Raw genomic sequence first — 21837 nt, forward strand, 5'->3', positions numbered from 1 at the left:
TCGGCCGCGGGTCCGAGCCTCCTGCTCTCGGCGTTTGGTCGGCGGCGGCGGCGGTGGCAGCAGAGGCGGCGGCTGCGGAGGCGACCGGTTATGGCCCGGGGGCGGGGCGGTCGCGTCAGCTCCCAGGCTCCGCCTCGCGTGGTCCGAGCCGGGCCCCGCCTCCAGCCCGCCCTGTGCCGGCCGGGAAACTGAGGCTGGGGCGGGGCAAGCGAGGCAGGCGTCGGGGCGGAGTCGATAGCCCAGCCAATAGCCAAGCCCAAGGCACTTGGGAGGCGGTGCTGTGTCCGGGCCTGGAGCTGTGGATCAAGGTGCAGTTTCCAAAACCCGCCCCGGCATCTGGCGGAATCCGACACTGGAAGGGGCAGGTCTCAATGCATTTGCCTGAACGACCGGATCCCCGGAGTTCGGGGTGGTGAGAAGGGCAGACCCTCCCCCGGGGAAACCTGGGACTAGCCCCATCCCTGATGTTTGGCATTCCCACACCCGATGGTCTGTGAGGCTACCACTCCCCCTACGGGATTTAGAGCTCCGTGCAGAGCTCACGGGAAAAGACCCCAACATACTCTGGCTATCTCCCCCTGGAGGAGGTCCTCATCCCCAACGAGGCCCCAGCGAATCTTTTGTCCCCTGCTACCCACACCAGCACCAAGCAGGGAAGCTTTGCCTTGATAAACCAACTTTAATATTCATGATCGGTAGGAGGCTCAGAGCCAGTTAGAAGGTCTGTTCAGTTGGGCCAGCAAAATGGCCTGGAGGGGGCAGTTCTGCCAGTGTTGAGCAAAGACCAGGTGCCCCTCCCACCAAGGGCAAGATATCCTTGGGGAGAATGCCCCAGGAATGCCTGGCTCCAGCCAGAGGACGTGGAGGCAGAAGTCCACCCAAGTTGATCTTCTTGGGCAGGCAGTGTCTCCCCTGGCCTACCCAGGAGATAGGATGGCTCAGAGGCTGCCATCCCTGGGCCTCAGCAAAAATAAATAACGTCCAGGTGTCCCTGCTTCCCATCAGGGTCCTCTGTGCTTCTGCAGTGACAGCTCCTTGAGGTTAATAACCCTATAGAGGCATGTTGCCACTGAGTGCCCACTACACGCTGAAGCCGTACACAGGAGGCTGGGTGAAGGCAGGTGCAGCAGCATATCCAGAGGGGAAGCCAGCAGGGGCAGGGCCTGCAGCAGGGCCTGCTGTCAGCATCAGCTGCTGGCCTGCAGAGGGAGAAGCAGAGAGTGAGCAGAGCTCCTGCTGCCCAGGCATGGACAGGGGCCCAAGAGCAGGGTGCAGACCAGCCCTGACCACCCAAGGCTCAGGCACTGGAGAACAGATGCCTGGGGGCGAGGACAGTGGGAGTTGCTGTTGTGGGGCCAGCCACAGAGGCTGGCCAGGCTAGAGGGTAAGCTAGTCCCAAAATGGGACACTTACTTAGCTCAACTGGCTGGGTCTCAATCATGCCCATCAAAATCTAAAGAAATCAGATTGACATTAATGGTGGTGGTAGTAGAGGCACAATGACCCTGAAGAGGACACAACTGACAGGAGACTTGAGACCAGGCTCACATGCTGCATGCTCACACCACACCCCCAGGCCTTTGTTACTCCTGCAATGTACTCTAGAACCCAAAGCCTCTTGGTGCAGTGGACACCAACCAATCTGTCTGCTCAACAGCTAGGCCATACAGGCAGGCTCTCAAGTCAAAGGGAGAAGCAGCCTTGCTTCCTGGGACCAGGCAGAGCAGCACACAGCAGTGGCTCAGAGTTGGACAGTTGCTAGGCACAAGGAACAGGCAAGGGCACCCTCACAGAAGGCACGTGCCCTCAGAAAAGGGAGGACAATGGCCATGCCTCTTCAACATTCCTGGATACACTGACCTTCTGCACAACATAACACTGTGGTCCTTCTGTCCCCCACCCTATCCATTCCCTCTCTGATCTGAAGCCCAGTCAGGGAATGGCAACATGAATCACCTTCCCTACTTTCCCCTCCCTAGGGACAGGGGACTAGGGACAATGGGGTGTCACCTACCAAAAAGGAGAGGGGCAGGCTCCACTATATTCTCTTCTCGCTTGCGCAGGCTCTCCGAGGCATCCAGTCTGTCTACCTGCAAAGAGGCAAGAGCACTCTAGTGCCTGCCTGACAGGCTGCATGCAGTCTGGGCCAGGAGGTGCTTGTGGGGCCAGGAGGCAATATACAGCCTCCAGCAAAGTCAGAGCTGAGGATGGTTACATGGCAGATGCTGTACCTGCAGTGACCCCTGCTCCACAAGGTGAAGCCTTTGTAACTGGGTAGACATAGGAGTGCCCAGTGGGGGCCTGGTGACCTCTAACTGCTATTCCAGCCCAGTGCTTTCCAAGTGGGCACCTGGCTGCCTAGAGCACCAGAGCAATGGCCAGTGACTGCAGGCTGCATATGCAGCACAGCTCACAGGGCTAGGTGAGCCCTGGACACAAGGTCACTGCCAAGACAATGTAGCACTTCTTACAGCCAGTTAGTCCAGGCTGCCCACCTCTCCAGAGGAGACCAGTCACCTGATATCTGGGACATCCCACCTGGCAGGGATGGAGTGTCACCTTAGAGGTGGGGGCAGGGACAGCCATATGAGGTCAGGCTGCCTCCCTGCTCTTTCTCAAGGCTTCACAAGGGGCTGCCCTATGTGGTACCCACAGGCTGGAGCAGACACACGGATGGAGAGGCAACAGAGTGAGGTGGTGACAGGGACCTGAGGAGCAAACAGCACTGTGCGAGTGGGGGCAATAGCAATTGTGTGTCTGGGACCCCCCCTAAACAAGCACTCAAGCCAGAAAAGAAAAAATTATGTGCCCCGTGTACACTCAGGCTTGGGAGAGGTCAGGCCAGGCACCAGAACTCTAACAAAAACAGTCCTGTCTCTGGCCCTGTGCACTCCCCTCCCCTTCCCTCCTTGGGACTAGAGCTGAGGTGAGGAAGGAGCAAGACAGCACAGTGGACTTGTAATCTATACTTTCTATCTTCAGTTGGGTGACAACCAGGCTGAAGTCTAAGCTAAGCCTGAGAGAGCTAGGAGGTTCGGGCATATGAGGCTTTCTCAGACGGATGGCCTTCAAGCTTCCCAAATGAATCAAGAGGCCCTGGGCCCAGTTCTCCAGTCAGGAAGGGGTTGTGGTCTTGTCTGGGCCCCTCCACCTCAGAGCAGTCTAGTCTGTTGGGCCCCAGCCCACCTGAGACTCAGTTCACATCCCTGTGCTGCCTAAGAAACCCCTACTGAGCCCATCCTATCTCCAATATGATAGGCTCCCTGTCTGGTGCTGGTTGGGAAGCATGCAAGGCAGCAGTGAGGCCAGGTGTCATGGTAGCCCTTGCCTTCTTCCAGGACTAGGGGATGTGTCTGGGGACCCTGGGCCAGGTAGCCAATCCTTCCAGCAGGAAGGCAGCTTTAGACCAAATACGCTGTCCCAGCCTGGATTAGCTATGCAGCTGCAGAGCTGACCAAGGTGACATGGCTGCCAGGATGACCTCCATCACCACAGAGAGGGAGTGTGTTCCGCCCAAGTCCCTGGGGCTCCTTGGAAGTCCCAACCCCTGCAGCAATAAAGGTCTGAGCAGCAAGAGTTCTTATGTTAATTCACATGCCTTGATTCCAGGAAGAAATTCAAGTTCTATGTATCCTTCTTTATGCAGGGCACAGCAGACAAACTGCTTCCAGGTTAAGACAACTTAAGGACGGGAAAAGCAGAAACCATGAAGCGATTCTGAAGACAAGTTCCAACATGGCACAGACACTTCCTTTAAGGAGTTGCCCTCCACTGTGGTTGAGGAACCAAGGACCCTTGTAAATCCAACCAGTCTATGCACCCTAGTCATCTAAAGATCAGGCCACATGGCCAGAACTGTCTCTCCATATCTCCTGAAGAGTCTTGGGAAATCTTCCACTCAGATGTGCTGTGTAAATGGGACTAGGACACACTCTGGAAGTCCCTCCTCCTGCAGCAGGGAGATGGCCTTGAATGACCCATGTGACAGCTCTTGACAGCGGCTGGGCAGCTCCCAGGAGGCTCTGCAGGTGGCAGACAGAGCAAGCCCTCGCAGGCCAAAGCTGGCAGTGCTCCAGACTCCAGCACCACCCCACACCTGCGCTTCTTGTTTCTTCCATAAACCCTACACTAATTCCTAGAGGCCACTCTCCTCCCTCACACCACTGAAAGAGGCTACAGCCTAGTAGCTTCTTGGCACTGTGGGGTGCCCATGTGGCTATATGTATGGCTGGATGGGCCAGTAAATGCTGCTGAGCAACAGCTTTCCTGCAGCCTTAGAAACAAACCAGATTAGGTGACAAGGGTCTCCAGACACTGCCTCAGCTACACCCCAGACAGGAACTCCTAGGGCTTCAACACACAGGAAGAGTTAAAATCAGATACTCTCATCTTGTTAAAAAGCTCAAAGAAAGCCAGAGTGGGCCACCACGGCCACCAACTGACATCTAGAATGGCAGAAGCAACCAAGTAAGACATGAGTATGGCCTCAGGGCCAGGAAGCCTATCAGCTTTGGATCCAAACCCATGCCTGCAGCCATAGAGGGAATGACTACCTACTTGTTAGGGTGTTAACATTCCTACTAAGTGCTTGGCAAAGGGTGGGTTACCATGACAGGTCTGCCAATGAAGGCACCGCGAACTGCGCACTCCGCTGGAAGTGTGCTGAGAGGTAAAGAGACCACACAGGGCCTATGAGCTGTGTGCTGGAGCTCTGGCAGCTGGTGCCTCACTGTTCTCACTCAACAAAGCCCTGGCCTGTGGGCGAGCACACCACTGGGTGCCCTGGCAGTGTGCGGGAGACCCGCTGCAAGTCCCCTGTGCTTGCCCACTGATGCAAGGGTAGGGGCTCAGTTCTACCCAGAGCCCCCCAAGGTGATTTTCTAGAAGAGGTTAATATTAGGCAGAAAATTGCTCAACTGTGAAGGCATAAGGCCTCTCTCAAAGGTGGGCAGGGCTGGTTGGACAACTTGGACTGGTCCCCTAGAGGGCCTCTGTAGATCTGAGCTAGAGTCATAGCTGTGCCACATGGTGGCAAAGGACTCACAGCAGAGCCCATACTTACTTTGCTAAGGTACTCTCTCATCACCTGGATGAAGTAGGGCATGGCCAGGTCAATGAGGTTGTGTCTCCAGGCCAGCTCCAGCACCACATCCGGGGGAAGCAGGTCATAGCAAGTGAAGAGAGAGGCTGCGAAGCACTCCTGCTTGCCCTCTTCCAGGAACCACTGCAGCAACTTCTCGGCCAGCTCAGCGTCTCTGGACTCTGCAGCATGCTGCATGGCGTCCTGTAATCGAGGGAGACACACAGCTCAGGTCCATTCTGCCCTGTGCCACCTGAGGCACTTTCTGAGTTGGTAGGATACTGAATGGTGCCAGGCCCCATGAAGGACATCCTTGCCTGCTGAGAGGTCCCTGTACCTTGGCTCCCCTCTGGTAGGATGGAGTACCAGCTCCAGGAAAGCCATGGAGGACACCAAGTGTACTCTTGGCAGCAGGCTCTCACAGACCTGCTGAAATATTGAGAGGGAGGAGGCATGCATGGGTGCAGGTGCCCTGGGAGACAGGCTCTGGCCTTGCAGCCCTACTGGCATGCAGAGGGGATGCATGGGGCTGCACATTTAAAGGGGATGGTGAGAGAGCTATCAGAGCCTGCTGCACAGGCCAGGGTCACTGTGCTTGGGTCAACAGCCAGCGCTATCCTTCCAGACTCAACATGCAGCAGCTACGAGGGATAAAGCCAGTGCTTAAGAAACAGCAGTTTTCCCTTTCTTCCTGACATAAAAAAAGTCCCCTCAAAAGTACCCAATTGCTACTTTCACATTTACAGATTTGTCTAAAAAATAAAGAATACCTACCTAGTGACAGCCATCAGTAAATTAGTGATTTCTATTTTCCAGCCACAATGGTAAGAATTAAACAACCTAAACTCTGCCAATGCATGTGTTAGCTCTCCACCTGGTCCCCATCCCTCAACCTCCTTCCCAGATCACTGACAGCACTTGTCAGGGCCCTGCTCCAAGCCCTTGCCCTGCCCTTCACCACCCCCAACCTGTGACTATACCTGTGCAGGCCCTTGTTCTTCAGTCGTGGGCATCAGGGCCCCCTAGCCCTCACCTTTTGATGTCCTGACATGCTCCCTCATGCCCCTCCAGTCCTGCAGTTCCTCAACAGTCCCAGCCCCCCACATGCAGTTACTCTGCCAGCTCCTCAGGTGGAGCGTACACTCCCCAAGGTGGTTGGCCCTGATGGCTGAGTGCCCAGATCTGCGATCTGGAAAGCATGCTTATTGTTTTACGACTGTCCCAGAAGCCAGCACTGGCCACTCACCAGACCCCCAGAGGTGGCACACTGTGACCACTCATCCTCCCAGGACTTGCAAGCAGGGTGGGCTCTGCTGCCAAGGTATGGCTGACACTTGTGTGTAGGGCTGGGGCCTGTGCATCATAGGCTCCTGTAGCACCACCTTGGCCTCCACCTACTAGATGTAGCACCGTACCCCCAGGTGTGACAACCAATCCCCTGGGGGTCAGAGTCACCCTTGTTGAGAACCAGGGTACTGGAATGATGGCAACATCTTTCTGCCTGTGGCTTTGTCCTTGTGGATTCTCTTCCTGGCACATGTTGCTAGGAGTGGGACTTGGTTTAGGACAAATGCCTTTTTGGGAGTTCTCACCACATTGCTCACTTGCTCATTGTCTGAGTGATAAGGGGCCATGCACTCAAGACCCTGGTGTGCACACTGGCAGGTCGGGGCAGCTGGGACCCCCTACTCGGGGGCAGCTTTCCTCTGCTGTGTTGGAATCCCGCTGCCACATCCCAGTGCCAGCACCTGAGTACCCTGTGAGCTGTTTCTGAGCTCCCTCTGCAGGGACCCTGTCAGCACCCACAAAGGACCATAAGCACGGACTCTCACTAGAAGTGAGGAGATGTCACCTAACAGTCCCAAACTGGAGGTAACAACTTGGGATGAAGCTTGACATGCCCCTGATGTCCAGGGTTCTTTGGCCTTGGCCCATGTTCCATAAGAGAGAGATGGAAGAGAGAGGCATGTCCATGTCCTAGGAGAGTACTCAGGGATGCCAAGCACAATTCTGGGAGTAACACCTTAGGTGAAGCTCATGGCCTTGAAAAAAGGCTCCCCAGGGGCTCGTAGCACATGGAATTCTTGGAAATTAGCTTAGCCGCGTAGCACATTACAATGGCCCTTTTGTGCAACTGAACTTTACCCCACTGGGGAGATGCTGAGGCCAGGAGGAGCAAAGGTAATGCCTTCAAGGGCCTGGGATCTCTCCAAGCAGCCCAGCCTAGCTTTCAGATGCCCAGATCCAGATTCAGACCTGTGGATGGTACTGACCCACTGCTTAACGGCAGAAACAAGAAATTTTGAATGTGATTTTCACTTTGGTGTTTTTATTCCCCACACATTGATCAAAAACAAAATAGGTGCCAAGTGAATTGCTGCCGCACTGTTTAGGGAGAACAAAACTCACAAATAGCTGCCAGGAAAGATTCAACTCCATGGTAGCTATTCATTGATCCAAATACCTATTTAAAAAATGTTACTTGTTTTGAGAGAGAGAGCAAGAGAGAGGATGTGTGCACCGTACACACAAGCAAGAGAGAGTGATGAGAGAATCCCAAGGAAAGTACGCTGACGTGGGGCTTGAACCCATGAATGATGAAATCATGACCTGAGCCAAAACCAAGAGATGGATGCTTAACCAAAAGAGCCACCCAGGCGCTCCTTAATCCAAATAACTTTAAAGAAGCTCTATATTAATGATAGATAAGGATCCCCAGCCTGTGTTCTAAGAACACTTCCCCCTTAACATAATCCTCTCTGTCCCCCCACAAATGTCTCCTGGCAGGAGATGTGACCATCTCACACTCCTCGAAACATCAGGAAGCACACAGGGCGGGGTGGGGGGTTCATTGGGACACCAACCTTGTAGAGATGGTCCTTCTTGCAGAGCTCCACGCTCTGGGCCCACCGGTTGTTGCCCTTGTATAGATAAGCCGAAATGCGCCTGAACTCAATCAGCTGGTGCTTCTCCAACCTCTGTGCCAGGGCAATGTTGTCAAAGTTGTCGTAGGCATCGATAGATGCCCTCAAACCCTAGAAAGACGTGGCCTTTCCGTGGGTGAGGGACATAGTGGAATAGGCAACCAGGAATTACTCACTGGCCTCAGAAAGGCCCCTCCCCATGCACCTGTGGGGCCTGTCGGGCCCACAACCCCTCTTCTGCAAGGTCAGCCCTCTGAGAAGAGGGCTGGTATGGAGAAGGGCTCTGTAGTCCCTGAATGCCCAATGCTAGCTGCACAGGTCCCTGGGGCACAGGAGGAGCTGCCACTTCCCTCTCATAGGACACACACCCCACACCCACCTGGTAATCCTCCTCTTCTGTCAGTAGGTGGTTGAGGGCCTCATTCACACTCCTGTTGTTGTGGCTCTGGACTGACCGCAGGTAAGGCTTCACTAAGGGCAACTGGCCTGCCTGATGAGTCAGGAGAATGGTTAGGGCACTCGGGCAAGTCATCAGGGCACTGAGCTCATGGCCCCATGGCACACTGAAGGACCAGTGTGTACATCCCAGTTCTAGGTCTCCTGGCCACCACCAACTGACATGCCCTACACACCCACTAATACAAAGGGCTACCTGGGTTACTGAGTAAGTGTCAATTTTATTTATGAACATTTTGGCTGAAACACAAAGCTACATCTGAAACCTAAAAGCAGTTTGATATATTTAATCTTAACATTTTCTGGGGATCAGTTTAAAAAATTTATTATTAAAGTACCATCATTCAGATGACCTTGGCCCAACACACCCTTCTCTGGCTCTGGGATGCTGGCTGACTCACCTTTGAAAAGAAGCCAACAGTCCGGGTGTGGTCCAGCCGGGGTGCCAGCACAAGCAACAGATCATTGATGAGCAGAGGTTTATAATCCAGATAGAACTGCAGGGCTTTATAGTAGAGCTCCACATTGGCAACCTGCAAATGGGGGCAGAGCCGAGGGTCAGCCCATGTTAATCCCCAGGTCTCAGATGCCACACACTACACCAGAACTTCTGGGTTTTGCCCAGAAACACTTTATTAGTGAGGCTGTGACTGGCCCTTTTAAGACCAAGCACACCCCCTTTCCCACCTCTGTGACATTTTTCTCCTCAGCACTTGCCCCTCAATGACCTAAGAGGCTGGCCTTTGTTTCCTGACTCACCCCAGTATCTGCTGTGGGGTCGATGCTCAGCTCGTATCTGTTGAGTGAATGCATGAGGGGTAACAAGCCAGGATAAACCCAAACACCAAAACATGGTTTTACCCGAGCAAGATTCCCCCAGTCCTCCCTGGGAAGCTGAGTATGAGCTGTAGCAAATCCTGTTACGCTTCCACTGCTCTCAGACAAGATGCCATGATGTTCAGACTAGGCATCCTGGTAGGCAGAGGAGGACAGAGTATCTCCAGGCTGACCCTGTGCTGGTGGGAAGGTCACCCCCCCAGGCTTGCTGACTGTAGGGCCTGGTGTTCAGAGGACAGCAAGGTGACCCCTGACTCCATAGGATGTGTGCTAGGTCAGTGGTGATGAGCATGTCCAAAAGAAGACACAAAGCTTCAGGGTTACACACAGGGCATGGCAACACTAGAGTTATGCTGGGTGGAGGGGGTGGGTGCATGGGAGCTCTCTAGCAACACCAGGCCCAGGTATAAGCTAGCAGCAATGCGGGCCCAGTGACATCTGCAGACCAAATGGCAGAGGAAGAGGACTGTCCACAGCCCTGCTCATTACTGGTATTCTTGCTGGTTACTGACTTTACCTTCTCTTCTATCAGTTACTCAGATGTGCCCCTCTCAGAGCAAAGCACTCATTGTCACTACAGATTCTGACCTAGAATGGCCTCAGAGTCCCTGTGCTGCCCCTGTGGGTGCAAAGAAGAGCAGTGCTCCCCCCAACCCCTTCTCCTAGGCATGCTGCATCAGAGCTCTGGAACTGCTAATCTTCTGGCCAGGCCCTTTTACTCAGTGGTATCTGGACCCGATCATGGGTCTCTAGCCAGACCAAATGTCTAATAAGGAGAAAGGACAGTGGGGACGTAAGGTAGGGTGGAGGGGCAAGGGCATACTGGATAACTTTTCCTGCCTTCTGGTCAAGTCCTTGCAGCCTTCATTAAAGCATGGATGGCTGGTTGGATGGCTTAGGGCAGAGCACAATTGCCCATGCTCTGTCCACTCAGTGCAGTGACTGTGAAGCTGGACAAGAGCTGGCCCAACCACTCTGAGTGTGGGTCCTTGGACATGTGTTGTGTTGGACTGAGCTGCTGATCTGGAGGCATCGGGCACTCTCTACAGAATCCATGGCTCCCATCTAGGGCACTGGCATCTGCCTGGCACCCTCCTCTGGAGCAACGTACCAGGAGGGGAGCACCAACACAGCTGTACCCACTTGTGCAGTTGGTAAGGACAGCTACTACTGCCCAAGGCCTAGGGACAGGGCATTATTTCCATTTTGAAGAAGAGAATATTGAGGTTCAAGGATTCTGTCATGAGTTCAAGGGTGACCAGCTAGGGTGCTCTGGTTCCTGACACTTACTGCATTACCTGTGAGAGGCACCTGCTATCAGCAGGGCACTTGCCACTGGACACCTGGCAGGCAGGAAACATGTTCATTTTAGGGATGGGGTCACCAAGGTTGACAATGATGACACTAGCTCAAAGTGACAGAGATAGCAAATGGCTGAGCCAGGATGTAACCCTGGTCTATGTCACCCCTGCCTGGCTCTCTATCACTCAGTCCTGTGGCCAGACTATTCTAAAGCTCTCCTGTTGTGTACCCACAGTGCCAACAATGTTCTCTGTGCCAGGACACCATGCCAGCTGGTGTCCTTCCCTCTCTCCTCCACATGTGAGCTCACAGGAGTCTCCCACAAGGCAGACAGGCAGAGGCATTGGTGTTGTACTAAGAACAGAACTCAGCTGTCAGCTGCATGAACACTGTTTTCCCACAAGACATAGTCTCGTCCATGAGCATGTGACCTCAGACCCAAGATGCCATGCTGACCTCCATCTCTCTTCAGAAATATGCTGATCCTGACAACTATTAGGGTAGATTGCACTTGGCTCATGGGCCACATCAGCTGCCTGGAAAACTCCAACGCTCCAGACACTACTAAGAAACAAAAAGCACTGCCACCTCAACCATGACACATTATCAACTTTAAAATGCACCTTGACAGCATTCGAATTAATGTGAGAAAAGCATGCCTAGAATTCATCAGGTATGTGTTTTCCAGCATGTTTTTCATGTGTGCTGGGGCACAGGAATGTGAAGTCTGCCTGCCTTTCCATTAGCAACTGCAGATCCTGTACAGGGTGGGATTTCTGTCAGATGGCCACCGACTTCACTGATTATTCTGAATAGTACTGATGTGTGTGACCTCAGATGCTGAGAACTGGTGACCCCACCCATCACCCACACCTCTACTCAGCAGTCATATATGGAACCGAAGGCAGGCAACTCTCTGATCCAGATGTAAGGAGCCCATGCCCCCACCCTGGAAGCAACAGGACACACGGTCAGAATGCTATCTTTCACTGGCAGACAGCAAACAGGAGACCTGTGGGCAACTTATTTAAGTAAAGCCACTGGGATGAAACAAGGACACTCAAAGCAAAAGATCCAGAGACTGATGACAGAAAGCTTCACCTTATAAGCTTCTAATATACACAGAGTTCACAAAGAAGGAGAGGCTTGGATGCAAGGCCCACTCTGAGCCCAGAAACAAAACAGCAGAGGCCCGCTTGCTGCATGTCCCCAGACCTGACCTCTTCCAACAGTATTTGGCAGCTAGTGGAACAGCTTGGCAAGTGCCCTGGTTTAGCCCGACTAGACTATGGAAGGATAGAGGCTCCTAGGAAGGGTGGGAATCCAGAGGCCAGTAAACCTGGGCTCATGACTCTACCTCTGTCAGGTGCCTGTGCTCCTCTGGGGCTGGCAGTTTTGGAGGGGAGAGACATGAAGAAAAAATATGCCAGATGGTAGAAACTATGAAACGATACAACAGGAAATCATACATACCAGGTCTGGAGGTGGGGGTTCCTCCAGAGGGCAGAAGGAAGAACAAACGCCAGGGTCTGGCTGTCTAGGACCCTGTCCTGAGCAGCGTGGGGAGAGTGGTCCTGGACCCTCCCTCCACCTGCTTCCTAGCTGTGGGGCCCTAGGCCAGTCATTAACCCTAAGCATCCATTCCCTGTTCCCTTGTGAAGATGGAATCACCACCACCTGCACAGAGGGCAGTGAGACTTGAGACAAAGGTAACATGTCCTGAGGCACACACACTGGCATTTGGCCCACCCACCCCCAGGACAGGTTGGGCAGAAGCAGGCAGGAACTGATGCTGAGGCACTCTCTTACCTTGGCAATGACATCCTTGAATTGCCCTTCCCTCCAGGCATCAGTAGGGTGATTGATCATGGTAAGGATGGCATTATCGTACTCTTCATACTTGTCATAGAGGAACACCAGCTCTGCCCAGAGGTGCGCCTGCTCTGCAGCTCTCAGCACCTGCAGGGACAGCCATGGGTTGGGCTTATGCCACACGTGCACATGGCAGCCAGAACCCAGAGGACAGCCAGATTACCTTTGGGATGTTGACTCGGGACCAGAAGAGCTCCAGATGCTCTGGCATCTTCTGAGGCTTGAATTTGGAGTAGAGGATGGCCAGCTCTGTGAACATGCCCATGTGGGCCCGCTCCAGGCCCAGGGCTGCCTCCAGCAGGGAGATCAGTTCCTCAAAGTATCCCCGATCCTGAAAGACCGACATGGTTGGCGTAGGGGTAAATGCACTCAGGGCGGCCAGCCCTGGTCCCTCTCAGTTATGCACTCTAGTTCCAGGCTGCCTAACATGCCTGAGCTCAGTCTGACTGGCTCCCATCACATTAATGCCTGAAAACATCAAGGGTCATCCCCAGAGGGCTATTTCACACCCTTCTGACTCCCTGACTTCACTGTGTGGCTAAACTTGTTCCTGTTTCACTGAGAAATGGAAGCCATCAGAAGCAAAAGCCAGTGTGGACCCTATCAGCATCTGCACCCTGCTTGTGTTCCTGCTTAGGAGCCAGCCAGCCTGGAATCCAGGCCCCAGCTCCTGCCACCTACTGAGGCTGCTGGGCCAGCAACGGTCTCCTTTTCTCTTGTTATCAGCTTCTCCCTCCACAGCTTGCCTTTAGCTAACATCCTGCTAATTCTCCCATCCAAAAATGCTCTTTCTTGACCCCATGGTCCCTACCAGTGCCATTCCATTTTTCTACTGCTTTTTTCAGCAGAACTCCTCAGCAGGACTCTGCCTGGCTAACTGTCCCTCCCTCCTGCACATCGCTGCTCAGATGCCTTGTTCTCTAGCGCTTTTTCTTACTTTGCCCCAACCCATGCTGGAGGGCTCTGGACTCCCTTTCTGCTCTTCTTTATCTGCTACCACCCTTGTGACCTCACTTGGTTGTGTGTCTTTATGTTCCATATGTGTGTCTAAGGCTCCTATATCATTTCTCTAGCTGGGTTTCATCTCTAAACACCAGGCCCCATTTCCATCCCCCACTTCTGGCACCTCTACATGAACATCCAATTAGTAGCTCAAACTCAGTATGTCCAAAACTGAATCCCTGTCCTTCCCTTCCACCAGTTTCTCCCTTTCGTCTTCCCTGTGTCCACTGGTGAGAACTCTATCTCCAGTTGTTCAGGACAGAAATAAATGGAGTCATCCTGGACTTTTCTCTCTCACCCGCACACAATCCACTAGCATATAGACTTGGCTCTACCTTCAAACCCCCCCACCCCAAACCTGACCACCTGAGTACTTCTTATCCTATATTAGCTGCCCCAGTGCTCTCCTGGCTGCCATATGCCCCTTCCCCTTTCTCCGTGCCCCAGGGAAAGTCTGTTCTCAACATGCAAGCCAGAATGGCCCCTTACCTTCAGGTCCCATGTTCTGTTGGGAGTCCTTCATGATGGCCCATATTCCCCAAACTCCCCAGGGCCCTTCCTCAAATATCTGGCACATTCCTGCCTCTGGACTCTGCCCTGGCTGCTGACCTTTGGCCTCAAATATCCCCATGACCAGACCCCTTGATTTCTCTAGGTCTCTGTTCAGTTTTGGTCTCTCAATTAGTATGACCTTGATGGCCACTTTATGAAGCTATACCCAGGCACTCCACTGCCCACACATGATGTTTGTTGCCTGTCAACCTTACTGAATGTAAATTCAAGTGAATGAGGATTTTCCTGTTATGTTCACTGATACCATTATCTAGAATAATGCCCAGCGCATGGCAGGTACTCCAACATTTGCTGAACAAATGAAGTATTCTGTCAGCCACCAAACTGCCTTATCACTTTCCCTGTTTATAGTTTTACTTCTTGAACTTCTGTGGAATAGGAAAGCATACATCACTAAGAAGTTGTCAAGCTTAGCTTGACATTTTAGACTCCAGTGGTACCCACTTTCACAAGCTCACAGGCCCCTTGAGTCCTGTGACTCATTAAGTTCCCTCCAATCCTAACTGCCTACTCAGTGAGAGGGGCTGGGACTTGAGTTCCATGGGAAGAGTAACACAGCTGAGCAAAATCACACTTTTAGTCTCTTCTGGTGATCCTACTGGGTATGACCACACAGTTCCAGGACTCCCACAAGCAGAGGCCCAGGCCCTGAACACACTGATATGTGTCAATCACTTGACAGTGAAACTTAACTATGACACTGACACAGACAGCTCCCACCCTTCAAAGTTCTCTTGGGGTTCCCTCCCCTAGATTGTCACATGTCCTCTATTTCTTTCTTTCTTTTTTTTTTTTTTTAGTTACATAACACCTTGTTTTATTTTTTTTCTCCATAATATTTTATTGTCAAATTGTTTTCCATACAACACCCAGTGCTCTTCCCCTTAAGTGCCCTCCACCATCACCACCATGTCCTCTATTTCTATGGCACCTGATAATCATATCCTCTGTGGGCCACAAACTCTGAGGGACTGGGGTATAGGCTGTGGCTCTGCTATAACTGGGTCAGTGTTCCCAGCAAGTTACCCAACAGTTATCCACATGTGCAAGCCACTGGCTGGGCTTCTGAATGTCCAAGGACACCAGAGAAGGGGGCATACTCTTTTTTTTTTTTCCCCATAATATTTTATTGTCAAATTGTTTTCCGGGGGCATACTCTTAAAAACACAAATACCAGCCAGCAGTGAGGTCCAGGATATCTAACATACCAATAGGATTTAAGGACAGGTTGTCTAGCATATGAAAAGCCTTTCCCATAGAGACAGTGCTTCGTGTGCCTACCCATGGATGTGAAAAGGAAATGAATGTCCCTTTATTTGGAATGTTTAAGTGTCACTAATCATTTCCACTGCCACTAGAGATCATTTTTGGCCAGAGACTAGTTACCTGGTAATAGTGGATCAGCTCCTCCAGTTCATCTGCGTGGATGACAATGTGAAGACCACACAGTTGTGCAAGGCGGAACTCCTGCCCATCCACACATGCAAAGCACACCTGTGGGAGGGAAGGCCAGACACCATGAGATTTCCCAAGACAGGGCACAGTACCACAACTGCTGGCTTCCAGGGATGCAACTACAAATGCAGAAATACTAGCAAACGGGGTTTTTAAAGTTAGATTCTGAGTAAGTAAATAGCTGAAAGGTGAGCTATGTGAGACTGGGAAGATAAATAATGACATTTCTAATCTGCAGGCCAAGGGGGTGTTTGAGACCAGAGAGAAGAGGGCTCATGAGTTACTTCTACACCCTGAGATGTGGCAGTCTCTCTGGGAAAGCAATGCTGAAATTTCAGGTTTGGGACTTGAAAATGGTTTTACAAAGCTCAAGAATAACTGTCAACAGAGCACAGTAAATTTGAGTGCCATTTATGTGGGAGGAGCTTTCATAAATATTTTTTAAACAGAACTTTTGTTTTAGGCATTCTGCAGTATGTACAGTTAATGACAATAAGTTCTTAGAAGTGGAAGAACCACCTGAGCTTCTGCTCAAAAGGACTCAGAAAGGGCCCTTCAGTTGCTCTTCTTTCAAGAGCTGAAGACAGACCTCATCCCTATAGGCAGAGCTGGCAGAAAACTCAGAAAAACGAAAATGATCATATAACCCGGAGAAAACTGGTAGGTACCTTGAGACACAATTGTTACCCACTATTTTTTTTGTTATATAGCACCCACCAGATCTCTCTCTCACATACTCACAGAATGGAATTACATTTGACATCCTACTTACTACACATTTCTCACGGAATACTTGAAATCTCTTCTCCTGTAACCCTTCCTGTTCATTTTGGTAGAGTTGCAACGTGTACACTATTTAGCCATGTCCTTGATATTGAACGTTTAGGTAGATTTTAATTTTTTATTAAACAATACTTCAGAGATTCATTGAAGCTAAATCTTTTGCACTTCCCTTTACAAACATTTTCTACTTGCAGAAGATTCTGATATTTTCAGAGTTATAAGACAATTTACTACCAAAGACCAAAAATTCCAACTTACATTGATTATACCACTAATAAGGTCATACGATTTTAAAAAATATTTTAAATTACGATACTACTTCTCATACTGATAATTCCATGCTATTAAGAGACCTTCTGGGAGAGCACTGTCGAACACAGGGTTCTCTAGGGCTTCTGCTTCAACTACAATGCTAGCATATGAGGTTCTCTGAGCCTTCCCGAAAGACTCAGAACCCTACCTGGACAAGGCAGGCATCCAGACACATCCCATCTGGCACAAGAGTATGGAGGAAGGACAGACAAGGCGGGAAGTCCTGAGAGACTAGGGGGCTCCTGGAGACTTATGCTTACCTCCTTCCACGTCCGGGTGCTGTTGGCTTTGCAGCTGCTGTCCACCGCTGCCTGATACTCTCCAAGGTGGACCAGGGTGGAAGCCAGGCGGGCAAAGTTAGAAACACTGGTGTAGAGCAGCTTGGCAGCCTCATACATTCCCTCCTCGTAACAGCGGTCTCCAACCTATTAATAACCAAGTAGCTTTGCTGAGCCCTTCTTAAATGGGAAGATACTCTAGAATTGGTCTAAAGTTTCTAGGTAACAGGGGTATTTCTGTTTTCAAAAAGGATGAGTATCTTTCTGATACTCATTACATAGCTGCCTCCGCCACCACAGAGCTTCTGAAGGATGAAATGTGCCCTTGAGAGAGTGGACCCCCTCTCTACCCACCTGCTCCTGTGTATGCTGGCTGTCATCTCCCATTTCTGCACCCCTGTAGACCTGGCCTCAGAGCTGTGCTCCTTGCTGCTTCCAGGCCAGTCCCCCTCCTCCCCACTAACAGCTGCCCACCAGAGAATAGCCTGCCAGGGATCATACACCAGCCCTTGTTCTTGCTGCCATCCACAGATCTCCCTCATTCCCAGATGGCTTTAGCTTAGCTGGACTACCTGTGCTCTGAGGACCTGTGTCCCTCACAGAAACAGGGGGTTACTGTCAGATGCCACCCCTGGGAAGCCTGGCACAAGAATCCACGCTCTGCCTGCCACCTCCCTTCCTTTCCAGCTCACCGCCTCCAGCACCCCACGACCCCCATCTACAACTGGCCAACTCTGCTCCCAGCTTGCTGGCTGTCGGCAAGCCAGGTGACTCTTCCCTCACTCCCTTAGTTGTACTTGACTTTGCTCACTCAGCCAAACCCCAGTCTGGAGTGAGTCTCTGCCAACTCCACTCCTGGGACTGCAGAGCTAAATTCACACAGCTGAACCCCAAAGTGCCACCCAGCCTCCCTTGAACTTATGATAGTGATCCCAGAGGAGCTCGCAACACTAGCAATTCTATTCCCTCAACCCAGGCACTCACGCCTTGTACACCATTTCCTATCTCCTCTCCCCAAATCTCCAGCAGCTCAAGCTGAGTGCCTAGCTTCCCAGTCCATGAGGAGACAGACACAACCAGAAGAACCCTTCCACAAGGACCAGGACTGAGCATTTCCCCTAGCTGCATCTGTGACCCTAACCTGGCCACCAGGGCCAACTTTACTGGTGCACATGACCCCAGCCCCTCTCTTCTGCAAACCCTGGCAGTGATTTCTTCCTCTGTACTAAATCACTCCTATAAGCTTAAGGAATCATGTTGTTTTCCCCAGCTCCAAATCAAACCAACCAATCTTCACTGGGACCTCAGCCCAGCTATCAGCTACCATTTTGCTTCTACCCTTTCCTTTAGAGCAACATTTCTCAGAAGAGGTGTCTGTGTGTCTTAAGAGCTGTCCGCAGTGTCATTCTGTCCTCTGGAGCACCTGCTTCAATTAGGCTCTTGCTGACTCCCTAGCAGGGCCAATGCTGCCATGTCTCCAGCTCATGATGCACAGCATCTGGCTTACCCACCACTCTCTCTGACAGATGCCTACTTGCTTCCCTGCACAACCACTCACTTTTGTGCCGCCACCCCCAGCCACTTTCCAGTTCCACTTCTCCCAGTCCCTGGGCTTTCAGGTGCCTGGTCTCAGCCCTTGGCCTCTCCCACTACACAGTGTCAACTGCACACTAAAGGCTTCTACATTTACAGCTCTCATCCCAAATTCTCGGTGGAAATGGACTCCTGTGCCCAGTTGGACAGATGCCCATGGTAGTTGAGATCAAACTTGTCTGCACATGAGTCCTTACTGCCCCCAAGGCAGGACCCGCACATGGGCCCCACCTCAGTAGGCACAAGTCCATCTGTCCAGGACTGTCCCATGTCCCATATGGCATAGTTGCCTCATTCCTCCTTCTCTCTCACATTCCACCAGCAACCCAAGCCTACCACCAGCTCTCTGTCACTCACCTTAACTCATTTCTCTGAGTGGCCACTGACTTTGGCTGGGCTACTGAACAGCTTCTTCTCTCTTCACTGTGTCTGCCTCTGTGCTTCAGTCTGTTTTCAGGACAGCAGCCAGAGGAGTTCTATTAACCCCTAAGACCAGATCATGTCTCTCCTCTGCTCAGAGTCCTATGGTCTATCCAGAGTGGAAGCCAGAATCATGCTGGTGGCCCCATAAGTCCTGAAATGCCGTGCCAAAAAACCACTTCTCCCCTCTTTGGCTTGAACTGTGAGCCTGTGTTAACTGCACTGCCTCAGCCACCTGGACCACCTCTGCACTGCTCCTGCAACACACACAAACACTCCTCAAGGCACCCCTGCACACTCTCTGCACTCAGACTTCCTCCTCCAGAGAGATGCAGACTCAAGAACTCACCTCTGGGACACCTTCCTAGTCACCTGTCTAGAAGGGCACTGACTACCTTACCACATTGCCTGCCCACTCCTCACTGCTGCACTTTTCTCCTGGACACGTACCATTTAACACACCACAAATTCCTCAAATGGATCTTAAGATCCACAAAGGCAGAAATCTACTATTTTCACACCTGCACCAACAGTCCCTACCCTGGCACATGGCAGATGCTCAAGAAAAGTTAAATAAATGAATTAATAAAGTATTGTATCAAAGAATATGATCCTTTAAGACTGCTGTACTACCAATTTATAGGCAATCCAGAGAAAATGAGTTAAATGACATCATGGGAATGCACTCAGCAGAGGCCAGACTGTGAGAAACATATAAAAACAGGTGGTCGGCTGGATCTGGCTGAAGTGTACTGACCCCACCTTGGAGGACTGTGGAAAGCAGGGAACAGGACCTGAAGAGCACCATGAATAGAGGTGAAGAACAAACAAACAACAACAAAAAACCATCTGGGCTTCCTAGTCTAGCTAGGTTCCAGTGGAAAATATCTGTGTGACCCAGGGCAGCATCTCTGGCTATGATATTTAACAGACTCAACAGCCAGAAGAATTCTATTATGAATTGAGAGGAAGATTTTGCACAGGTTTCATTTTTAAAAAATTTTTAAATATTTATATTTGAGAGAGAGAAGGAGACAGATCGTGTGCGGGGAAGGAGCAGAGAGAGAGGGAGACACAGAACCCAAGAAGGATCCAGGCTCTGAGCTGTCAGCACAGAGCTTGACATGGGTCTTGAACCCACGAACTATGAGATCATGACCTGAGCTGAAGCTGGATGCTCAACCAACTGAACCTCCCAGGTGCCCTTTTTTTATGAATATAATTTATTGTCAAATTGGTTTACATACAACACCCAATGCTCATCCCAACAAGTGCCCTCCTCAATGCCCAACACCCATTCTCCCTCTCCCCCAACCCCTATCTACCCTTAGTTTGTTCTCTGTATTTAATAGTCTCTTGTGGTTTACCTTCCTCCCTCTCTGTTTGTACCTATTTTTCCCGTTTCCTTTCCCCCATGGTCTTCTGTGCAGTTACTCAAGATCCACATATGAATGAAAACATATGGTATCTGTCCTTCTCTGACTGACTTATTTCACTCAGCATAATACCACCTTCCAATTCCATCCATGTTGCTGAGGACAAGGTTTCTCTAATGCCTTTATTAATTTTCTGATCATAAAGGTAATTGTAAAAGCTATAGTCACCAATTAAAACAAGACTTGGCAAACACAGGCAAGTGAAAGGAAATGGAATAGTACTGCCCAATCCGTCACTTCGAGTTCTTCACTATCACCACCTGGGACATTTTTCTAGATAGGTAGACACTTTCATCATATTGTAGATGCAGGATTTCACTCAGCTGGAACTTACCTTGAAAGGTTTTTCTGTCACAAACAAGCCTCTAAATACTTGTAATGACTATATTATATTCCACTGATGAATGCTGTTTACTTATTTCTTTTTGTGGGACACTGGCTTACAATTGTTATTAGTATAAATCATGCTACAATAATTATTTATATGTAAAGCTTTCTGGACCTTTTTTCTTTCTTGGGATTTATTTTCACATCTAGACCTATGAGGCCCATGATTAGGAATATACATATATTTAAAACTTTTATGCATTAGATAAACTAATACTTCCCTTTATGCTTTCTTCCACTGCTTATATGCTTAAAAATTCCTTCCTCACATGAAGATTTAAATAAATATTTAAAACTTTTAAGGAAAAAACTTCTCAACTCTTTTTTTAAACATTTTTATTTATTTTTGAGAGATAGAGACCGAGAGTGAGTGGGAGAGGGACAGAAAGAGAGGGAGACATAGAATCCAAAGCAGGCTCCAGGCTCAGAGCTGACAGCACAGAGACCAATGTGAAGCTCCAGCCCACAAACTGAGATCATGACCTGAGCCAAAGTTGGATGCTTAACTGACTGAGCCACCCAGATGCCCCCAAACTTCTCAACTTTTACATTTTATCTGGAATTTTGTTTTTTTAATTACCTTTGTTTAATTTGACTGTAAGTTTTTTTTAAATAATAGTTTATTGTCAAATTGGTTTCCATAAAACACCCAGTGCTTCTCCACACAAGTGTCCCCCATCCATGTCCATCACCTCCTGGCCCCCTCCCCCTCCCCCTTCAGCCCTCGGTTCATTTTCAGTATTCAATAGTCTCTCATGATTTGTGTCCCTCTCTCTTGCCAACTCTCTTTCCCCCTTCTCCTCCCTATGGTCCGCTGTTAGGTTTCTCCTGTTAGACCTATGAGTGCAAACATATGGTATCTGTCCTTCTCTGCCTGACTTATTTCACTTAGCATGACACCCTCGAGGTCCATCCACTTTGCTACACATGACCATATTTCATTCTTTCTCATTGCCATGTAGTACTCCATTGTATAGATAAACCACATCTTCTTGACCCATTCATCAGGTGATGGACATTTAGGCTCTTTCCATGATTTGGCTATTGTGCCGCTATGAACATTGGGGTACATGTGCTCCTATGCATCAGCACTTCTGTATCCTTTGGGTAAATCCCTAGCAGCGCTA

At 50.5% G+C, this 21837-nt stretch overlaps 1 protein-coding gene and 1 long non-coding RNA gene across 4 annotated transcripts in view; one reads left to right on the forward strand and one right to left on the reverse strand.

Moving 5' to 3' along the window:
- Window positions 1–5930, forward strand: part of LOC115277707 — a 6165-nt gene extending 235 nt beyond the window's left edge. Inside the window, exon 2 of the long non-coding RNA XR_003902487.1 lies at window positions 3647–5930. This is a non-coding gene — a long non-coding RNA (uncharacterized LOC115277707). The remainder of the gene's footprint in view (window positions 1–3646) is intronic.
- CLTCL1 (clathrin heavy chain like 1) overlaps window positions 660–21837 on the reverse strand; it is a 106785-nt gene continuing 85607 nt past the window's right edge. The window contains exons 23-33 of one of the 3 annotated variants that reach the window (XM_029922014.1): window positions 16857–17021; window positions 15433–15540; window positions 12635–12802; window positions 12409–12558; window positions 8862–8993; window positions 8384–8494; window positions 7945–8115; window positions 5063–5284; window positions 2015–2090; window positions 1414–1453; window positions 1107–1199 (exon numbers count right to left, since the gene is read on the reverse strand). In XM_029922014.1, the coding sequence (XP_029777874.1) occupies window positions 1434–1453; window positions 2015–2090; window positions 5063–5284; window positions 7945–8115; window positions 8384–8494; window positions 8862–8993; window positions 12409–12558; window positions 12635–12802; window positions 15433–15540; window positions 16857–17021 (1323 nt within the window). In that variant the 3' untranslated portion in view covers window positions 1107–1199; window positions 1414–1433. Of the gene's footprint in view, window positions 1200–1413; window positions 1454–2014; window positions 2091–5062; window positions 5285–7944; window positions 8116–8383; window positions 8495–8861; window positions 8994–12408; window positions 12559–12634; window positions 12803–15432; window positions 15541–16856; window positions 17022–21837 lie in introns of all 3 variants that reach the window. The other 2 variants (XM_029922013.1, XM_029922012.1) reach the window with 2 other exon arrangements.

Source organism: Suricata suricatta, chromosome 14, assembly GCF_006229205.1.
Source record: "Suricata suricatta isolate VVHF042 chromosome 14, meerkat_22Aug2017_6uvM2_HiC, whole genome shotgun sequence".
Classification (NCBI taxonomy): Eukaryota; Metazoa; Chordata; class Mammalia; order Carnivora; family Herpestidae; genus Suricata; species Suricata suricatta.